The 9,791-nt window shown below is 41.4% G+C and overlaps 1 protein-coding gene across 1 annotated transcript; it reads right to left on the bottom strand.

Moving 5' to 3' along the window:
- Nucleotides 1–6,394: 6,394 nt before the first annotated feature.
- Nucleotides 6,395–9,422, bottom strand: kcna3a (potassium voltage-gated channel, shaker-related subfamily, member 3a). The gene has a single exon (XM_075462225.1). It carries the CDS (start codon nucleotides 8,549–8,551, stop codon nucleotides 7,010–7,012), a length of 1,542 nt encoding a protein of 513 aa, XP_075318340.1. The 5' UTR covers nucleotides 8,552–9,422; the 3' UTR covers nucleotides 6,395–7,009.
- Nucleotides 9,423–9,791: the final 369 nt, after the last annotated feature.

Below are 9,791 nucleotides of genomic sequence, written 5' to 3'. Positions count from 1 at the left end.
GCTTCGAACAGTTTGTGTCCGGGGTGGGAGGGATCGGCCACAATCTTACCTGCACGCCTCAGCGTCCTGGAGGCGTACAGGTCGTGGAGAGATGGCAGATTGCAGCCGATCACCCTCTCCGCAGAGTGGATGATACGCTGCAGCCTGCCCTTGTCCTTGGCAGTGGCCGCAGCGTACCAGATGGTGTTGGTTGAGGTGAGGATGGACTCGATGATGGAGGTGTAGAAGTGCACCATCATCGTCTTTGGCAGGTTTAATTTTTTTCAGCTGCCGCAGAAAGTACATCCTCTGCTGTCCTACCTCCTACTGGAGGTAGTACCTTTCATGCAAGGGGTGAGGTCAGAAATCGAACTCCAGTCACCCACATGAAGGGCAGCAATCTTACCACTACACTAGTCACCAATACATATGTGTGCATCTTGCTTTCAATCAATCTTTGCATTTGTGTCACATGCATTTGTGTGTTAAATCTTTTTTAAACATCTATATTGACATGGAAATGTCATAATTATCAAACCCAATCCCAAAAAATACTGAAATGTTGTGTATTCCATGTAAAAGATATTTTGAAAATTATACATTTCACAAATTTCAGGAAAAATATTAATTCATCCTGAATTTGAAGGCAGCTGCACATCTAAAAGTTGGAACACGGCCATGTTTACTACTGTGTGGTGTCTTCTCTTTGTTCAACAAGAGTCTGCTCATGTCTGGGAACAGAGGAGACCAGTTGCTGTCCTTTTGGCAAAGGAATGATTTCCCATTCTTGTCTGATGTAGAATTCTAGCTGCTACACAGTCCTGGGTCTTCTCTGTTGTAGTTTGTGTTTCATGATGTTCAAAATGTTTTCATTTGGTGATGAGTCTGCACTGCAAGCAGGCCAGTCAAGCTCCCAGACTCTGTACTGGGACTAAGAAGACATGTTGTTATTAATGCAGTATGCAGTTCAGTATAGTCTTGCTGCAATATACCGGATATTCCCTGAAAAAAAACTTCATCTGGATGGCAGCATATACTATTCTAAAACCTGTATATACTTTTCAGCGTTAATGATGCCCTTCCAATTATGCAAGCTGTCAGCTCCATACACTAATGCATTCTCTTACCATCAGAGAGGCAGCATCCGCCGTCTGGGATTTCCAAAAAGAATTTCAAAATTTGATCACACAATAGAAGGGGTTTCCACTTTTCCTCAGTCCATGTTAAATGACTAAAATAAACCCATACATGCACAGGTACAACATACAAACACCACAGAAAGAGGCCCCAGTTGGGATTCAAACTAGGAACCCTCTTGCTGTGAAGCACATTGAGAAACATGATTGTGAAATTGTTCTACAATTAGTAGACAGTTTTTTGCAGATTGCTGACCCACTACCATCGTTACCTCTGAGAGACTGCTTCTCCAAGATGCTGTTTTTCTGCAAAATATTAATATACAGATCTGTTGCCATTTAACCTAATTAGTTGCAACATCCATCCACCAGCTGTTTCTTTATAGAGCCCCTTACTTTTCCAGCCTTTTGCTGCCATCAAATCCAAGATGAGGAAATATTTTTCAACAAATAGTAAAATGCCTCACTTTCAACATTTGTTATGTTTTCTATGTTCTCTTGTAAATAAAATATTGGTTTGTGAGATTTGCAGTTCTTGGCATCCCATTTAGGGTTGCGCTGTGGTTAGCACTGTCGCCTCGCAGCAAGAGTGTCCCAGGTTCAATTACCAGCTGGGGCCTTTCTGTGTGGAGTTTGAATGTTCTCCTCATGTCTGTGTGCGTTCTCTCCAGTTACTCTGGTTCCTCCCACCACCCAAAAACATACATGCTGGCTGCCTCATTGGTGACTCTAAATTGTCCCTTGGAGTCAATGCGAGTGTGGATGGTCGTGTGTCTTGTTTGTTTCTGTGTGGCCCTGTGATGGACTGGCAACCTGTCCAGGGTGTGTTCTGCCTCTCGCCCGATGACAACTGGGATCGGCTCCAGCCCCCACGGCCCTAAAATTTGGATTAAGCGTATATAGAAAATGGATGGATGCATTCCATTTACATCATTCAGTGTCCCAGCCTTTTTGGAATTGGGGTTGTAAATCTAAGGCAAGGTACATTTGGACAGACCACAAGTTTCACTGGAGAACAATACTAGAAAGCTTTTTTTCTTTTAAATATACCCAAAGAAGCTGATGTTTTCACATCGTGATTTCTGTCCAAGAATCTAGTTTCAGCATAACAGCCTAAAACTGGCTTCATTATCAATAAATTAAAAAAAAAAAAGAGTAATATCACAAATACGTATGACCACAGTCAAGAGTCAATGTGAGAGAAATTTTCATATATGACAAGTAAGAGAGTATATTGTATATACAGGTTGATATTAAACCTGCCCCTCTTATGAAAAATAATAGAGAATAGTTCTAAACAGCTGAACCAGTTCTCAATACGCCTACTGTTTTGACATATTCCAGTTGTGGTTCCGGCCACACCACAGCACTGAGACTGCTCTTGCGAAAGTGACAAATGATATCCAAAACACAGACGATGGCAATGTTTTTGGTCTTTGTTTTACTTGATCTCAGTGCTGCATTTGATACAATTTATCACAACTTATTGCTCAACAGACTGAAAAACTGGGTGAGACTTTCAGTCAGTGATAAACTGGTTTCAGTCTTACTTAAAAGACATAATGTACTTTGTGTTTATAGGTATTCACACATCAAACTGGACTGGACTGGACTGAAGGTTACATACGGATTTATCCAGGGTTCAACTCTGGGGGCTCTTTTATTCATTATTTACATCATCCCAATTGCTCAGATTTAACACCATATGCCATCAATATTTTACAGATGACACACAAATCTATGTAACCCTATTGTCAGATGATTATAATCCCTCAAAAGCTCTCACTAAGTGCATTGAACAAATAAACAACTGGACGTTGCAGAATTTGCTTCAGTTAAACAAAGACAAAACAGAGTAATTGTTTTTGGAGTCGAGAAAGAACGATTCAAAATCTGTGCTGAACTTAAGCCTGTAATGTTAAAAACCACAAGCCAGAAATCCAGGTGTCATTATGGACTCAGACCTGAACTTCAACGGCCATATCAAGTCAGCCAACTATCACCTGTAGAATATTTCATGGATTAAAGGATTAATGAGTCAGAGTGTTTAACAAAAGCTGGTCACTGCATTTATCTTTAGTACTTAGTACAGATTACTGTAACAGTGTATTTCCTGGTCTGCCTTAAAGATGGATCAGACAGCTGCAGCTGATTCAGAACGCTGCTGCTCAAGCCCTCACCAAGACTTTGAATTGCCATGTTGGTGAATTGTGCTGTGTAAATGCATTTGCATGCCTTGCTTATAAAGAAATGTTGATTGATGCAATTATAATGCCAAAGTTTAGGACCTTAAAGTTGATACGTTGATACTTGGTGATACAGTAACCTTTATCAATCTGCCATGATGGGCCATTATACCCCAGCCAAACAAGTTTACCACTAATGAGATCTCTACCTCTCCACAGACGGGAACAGAGCACGACAGGCTGAACTGCAGGTGTCCCTTGCTAGCACAGCAGCTGAGCTATGTAGGAGATGATTAATGACTGTAGTCAATTTGCAGGCACCTTTTCATTTCCCCTGGTTAAAAATACATTGAAGAAGGGCTTTAACTAGCAGGGGAGACAGAGGGTATGGGACCACTCAGCAGTCCTGAGGCAGAGCATCTACAGCTGTGGGACACACAGGATCTGGTCTGTGGGACTGAAGAGTTTGTAGCTCTGCATGTAGAGCAGTAGATTCAGCAAAGAGGGGTCTGACAAATTACTGTGTCTAACTTAACTGCTTTACTCTGAAATGATCAGTCATATTACGTTTTTCTTGAAATCATCTTCAGGCAACTGCTCTCAAACGTTGTGTTCACTTTCTTCCAATACTCCAATATGCTTAACCCACATTAAACCATATAAAGTATAATATAGATATGAATTACAGATGCAGGTTATGGGAAATAACGCAATATGAGGTCTCATTGGACAGCCATTGCAACCATTCTGCACTCAGCATTTTGGTGGTTGATAAGACAATTTACTGTTATTTATTTTTCTCTCTTTTTCTTGGTTCTGAATCTCACTATTTATTGTTTTGATTATTTGCATCAAAGTAGAGATGACAAGAGTTTTTACGCTCCAGAAGGAGACTTTGCCAGGTAAAAACCCAGTCTACGGCAAAGCAATCTTGTATCCATTTCTGTGCTTGTTTAAAGTCATGCAAAGTGTAAGTAAAGAGTTTTTTTTTCCTCCGAGCTCTGGCTGTAATTTCCTTTGTCTCATGGGAAATAAAAATAATGGGTCACACTAAAAGCCTCTTGGAAAAATGTACTGTAGTTTCCTGACCTGCATGACAAATCCCAGATGGTGATGTATACTGGTTCAAGGACAGAACAAAGTTTCTTTCTGAGCACTGCAGGTATAAAGACAGTAAAAATGGTAACTGCCAACTCAACATTTTTAAGTGAACCAAACATTTTTTTTTCCCCACTCAGAGTATATTACAGTACAAATAATCAATTTCATACCTTCCATTTGCCACAGAAGTGCTGAAATATCACATTAGAGCAGCAAAACATTAAAATGACCTCAAAGTGTTGCTTTACAACAGATTAGTAAATAAGTGACCACTTGTAGAGTCTGATCCAGTCCAGTGTAACCATTTTGCCTCGACGACTACTTTTTGCAGACTTTACTCTATCAAATGTTTTAGTATTAGGAAATGGTGCATTACACTCAGAGGTGTATTCTGCCTTGTTCATTTTAGAAGGACAAAAGACAGGAAGCATCTCTGAACATGAATAAAGATAGAAGTCCATTTTCTGTTTTATCATCAGTTCAAAATTGTGTTTATGAGAACATCTCCTATAACTAGTTGAATTTTCAAAATGATTACACAATGTTGGTCTTTGTTGTTGTTGTTGTTTAAGAGGCCTTGTGAATGTCTACAGACAAGTAACAGACCAAACGCCACATGAACTCCAATCAGAAATTGTACACAACTAAATAAAGACAAATATATATATTCATTCTTTTAGAGTTTATCTCTGTAAGAAGAAGTTGTATTTCCTTCAGCAGCTCAGTCTTGAACTCACTCCCAACAGTAATAATTCACGTGCTCCACTAGAGGGCAGTAGTGAGTTAGTAGTGGGTCGATGTGAAGTCTGAGCTCAGATTGAAATCAAGCATGAAAAAACCTCCCCTTCAGGGAAAACAAGAACTGAATGACTCAATAAAACAACAGGTAGCTCAAGAAGACTTTGTTGTGTTTTTTAGGGAATTTAGACCTATTTGTCATGCCAGAGTGGAAACTAAAAATGGCTGCTTGATGTTGAGAATGCAGCTCTAATTACTCTAAATAACAATAATAACTGAAATTGTTAGGATGAATCATTCATCTGATATTAGTAATTATTTTGATGAGCAATAAAAGATCGTCATCTTGTTAAAGATTAAATAATCCTTCCCGCTTCAAATTCTAAATGGTCTGATTTTCTTTTTGTTGTTGTTGTTGAAAATCTACTGATTAATCACTTTATCCAGGAAATAACCAACATTAAAACTTATAATAAAAACCCTCCATTTCAGCTCAAAAATTAATCAAAGGTCATAAGTGGAATTTCCTCTCAGTGCAAACCAATACATCCGAGGACATTCGGCACTTACTTTAATTTTCAGACTCCTTTGAGTTTTGCTTTTAGTTTTTGGGGTCATCGCAGCTAAAGCTCACGTGGATGTGTCTGCTGGTGGGGATGAAAGGTAGCTGACGTCAGATCTAGTTGGCATGCCAACTCAGAGTATGGAGCTCACATCTGAAGAACAGGGTTGAAGCTGTTTCTCTGAAGGGAGACAGGAGCAGGGAGGGTATGTTTTTCATATAGGTAAACAAATCTCCTACGGGATCATTTACCCTAAACATAAGCACCAAAGGGACTGACTGACTGATACAGATTTAACCCTCTTGAAGGAAACATCTGTTTGGAAACTCCTCATGTTATCAAAAAAATATGGATCTTCTGTGACTGCCCCCCTTTTTCTCCTCCATGACAATAATGCGCATCAACCACAGTTGGAAAGTCTTTGGGAAAAATGCAACAATGCAATACTAGCATAAGAGGGGGTTGCCCAGGAAACCACCGTTGTCATGGAGACTGCATCACAAGGCGGGCTCAGTAGAAGGCAGGGACCAGTTGCATGATTTCCCTCCTTTCATTCACGCTGTTTTCATGCTGTCATCACTGCGCGCGTGACCTCAAACAGACACGATCATGTCACACACTCCTGCTGCTCGCGTTAAACAAAAAAAAAAACATTAATGACAATCTAGTATAAGTTTTAATTTCCCTTCATTTTTGTTTTATTTAATATAGATTATAGAGGCATTTCTGGATAGAAATACAACTTTACGAAAAGCTCAACATGTACTTTATGATAAGCGTTTCCATGTGCACCACTCTGCGTACAAGATTGCAGAAACCAAAATGTCGACAGGTTTTGATAATAGATATAACCCTTAGCAGGCATTTGGCTATAGAAATTACGGTAGTCTGTTGATTATATGACAGGACAACGACACAGTTCTTTCCACAAGAGCATAATATGTTGTTTTTGGCTGGCGGTAAGATTCAACACAGTATACTACACGTGTAACCAAGCCATGAACATCGACAACGTTCGCAGTATACGATCAAGATATGTAGGCATCGTGTGGCGTTTTACACTTAAATTTAACTTTTTTCCACAATCCACTTACATGTAGATTTAATGTTTTGCAGCAGCTTGGAACAGGGTGATTTCTTTTTCAGTGGAACTTATTGTGTCTTATTCATAATATGAATTCCAATAGACAACATTTGCAGCGTTCAACCAGATATGGACCGACACCTCACAACTGGCTATATAAAATATTATAGCAATGCCGAGTATTTCCTCATGCTTCAATAAGTAATTCTTGATGGGGTTCATTTACACGTCTGTGAAGATCTTTTTGATGTTCACGCAGTTCTGGTTGTTTTCCGTGGTGAAGTTGTGCTGTTTGATGCCCTCTTCTATCACCATGTACTCCGACTTGCTGAGAGATGAGGAGCTGCACGACCTCCTCAGCTCCTCTGAGGGCAAGTGCTCACAGCTACTCGTGTTCAGGTACTGTTGGTGCTCCTCTCCGTCGGTCTCTCGGTGGTAAAAGTAGTTGAAATTGGACACAATTACTGGCACAGGTAAGGCAATGGTCAGCACGCCCGCTATTGCGCACAGTGACCCCACTATTTTTCCACCAATGGTTACCGGATGCATGTCCCCATATCCGACTGTGGTCATAGTGACAACTGCCCACCAGAAAGCATCTGGGATGCTGGTGAAACTGGATGAGGGGTCGTCTGCTTCTGCGAAGTAAACCGCACTGGAGAAGAGGATGACTCCAATGAAAAGGAAAAATATGAGCAAGCCCAGTTCCCTCATGCTGGCCTTGAGGGTCTGCCCCAAAATCTGAAGTCCCTTTGAGTGTCGTGAGAGCTTGAAAATACGAAAGACTCTCACTAGTCTGATCACCCTTAGGATGGCGAGGGACATCGCCTGTTGCCCACCATTGGTTTGCCTCTCGGCCATCTCCGTCCCCAGAGTGATAAAGTAGGGAATTATGGCGACAATATCAATGATGTTCATGATGTTTTTGGAGAAAACGGTTTTGCTGGGGCAGGCGAAAAACCTGACCAACAACTCAAAAGAGAACCATATAATACACAGCGTCTCGATCACAAAAAATGGATCTGTGAACGGACTTGGCACGTAGGGAGCAGTACCGTTAACTGTTGGTGCCACTGTGGCTATGTATTTTTCGTCCCGAAATTCTGGCAGAGTCTCCATACAGAAAATAACAATTGAAATCAGAATAACAAGCACTGAAACAATGGCTATCCCCCTTGCTGGTCCAGAGCTTTCGGGATACTCAAACAAAAGCCAAACCTGCTTTTGGTAATCATTTTGGGGGAGTACGCGCTCCTCCTCTTTTATAAACCCCTCATCCTCGCGGAATTTTTCCATGGCCTCCTCCCCGAGTTGGTAAAACCTAATCTCCATTGAGAAAATATCAATGGGAACGTTAACAGGTCTCCGAATGCGCCCCCCTGACTGGTAATAGTACAGGATGGCATCAAAGCTGGGTCTGTTCCTGTCGAAGAAGTACTCGTTCCTAAGTGGGTCAAAGTAGCGCATTCTTTTCCGCGGGTCCCCAAGCAGCGTGTCTGGGAACAGGTTGAAAGTTTTAAGTTGTGTTTCGAAGCGTAAACCCGAAATGTTGATGACCACCCTCTCGCAGCATCCCTGGCGGCTGCGCTCATATCGATCCACCGACAGGTGAGGCGCCGAGAGCACGGCGGACTCCTCCAGCATCTTTTCCACCGTCATGATGCCCTTCTGCACCTCGCCATAACCCCTGTTGTCTGTCGCGTTTCTTCCTTTCTTCCTGGCCAATGAGGGCGACTGGATCACGCTGGATGTATGGTCATCCATACAGGTGGTTTTCGGTGTGGAGGGGCAAAGTGCGCCACGCCACTCCCAGTCAAAGCTTACAGCTTTGGGGAGCTGAGGCGGACGCCACGTGCATGTCTCCTAACCATCACCTATCTCTGCGTAACCCTACACTGAAGCGCTGCACTCCCCTCTGTCTTTTTCTTATTTTTTTCTTCCTCAAACACACTGACACCCACCCACGGCGTGCACATGTCTGACATACATCCACCCCCCGCCCAATAGGAAATTAACTTGGCACTGAACGTCGAGCAAACACCCTTATGTGGTGAAACAAAAACACTTGATGAAATCACATTCACACCTGTTTGATACAGGTTGAGCTCACATGTGAAAGAAAAGAGATCAAGACAATCAACTTAAACTGTTGTTGCTCTTTGTCATGAAATAAGAAACATGCTAGAATGAATCCACACCGCAGGGCAGTTATCTCAAACACAAATAAAAAGAAAGATAACAACAAGGAGGCAATGTCATGCTTTAACTACACAGACTATTTTTGCAAAGAACAAGTGATACGTTCATGCTTGACTTTTCCTGCAGAAAAAGGGGCTAAAGTATTCCGGTTAGTTGTATCAACTGACAACAAAGGACTCCATCATGAATGTTAAAGTAGCCACTGTCCAGAAGCGGTGAATAAAAGCGAATCATTAGGATGCATATTCTTTTGTTCGGCGTCTTCTTTCTTGTTGGTGAGGGGTTGTTGCTCTCCATGGTGCTGAAAACAAGCGCGCACCAGCCTGTAAATCAAGGCGCGCTCTTCTCAGCAGCACCAGGCTGAGTTTATTATGTGCTCGGCTCATGTGTGTCATCGTCTGAAGATGCTTCCCTCGATATTGCTAAAATAAAACAAGACAAGCTCCGGGATTAGTCTCCTCATTCCCTCCAAGTAAAAACTCACTATGTCTCACTGTGTGGATAAAATCGAAAAAAAAAAAAAAAAGCGTTTGAAGTGCCAGTCTTTGTTAAAGCTGTGATCTGAAAATCTGAAAAATCAAAGTCGTTTATAATTCGTACTGACATGCATCATCAAAGTCAGTCAATGGCTCCGGTTTGCAATCCAGACAGACAGACTCTGTCAGACTCAAGGCAGTACAATTTGTTCTTTTTTATTTTCATTGTGCAACTCTGTTTTTTTTCAAATAATAAAAAAACAAATAAACCCAAACTAAAAATCTCTACTTATCTCCTTTCCAAATATAGAAACATCTAGTACTTAACT

The sequence above is a fragment of the Odontesthes bonariensis genome, chromosome 3 (assembly GCF_027942865.1).
Source record: "Odontesthes bonariensis isolate fOdoBon6 chromosome 3, fOdoBon6.hap1, whole genome shotgun sequence".
Taxonomy (NCBI): domain Eukaryota; kingdom Metazoa; phylum Chordata; class Actinopteri; order Atheriniformes; family Atherinopsidae; genus Odontesthes; species Odontesthes bonariensis.
Note: the sequence above shows the minus strand (reverse complement) of the source record. Positions and strands in the feature narration are given on the sequence as shown.

What these genes read in the sequence shown, in the direction of transcription:
- kcna3a (XM_075462225.1), bottom strand. Translation starts at nt 8,551, where the DNA reads ATGGATGACCATACATCCAGCGTGATCCAGTCGCCCTCATTGGCCAGG.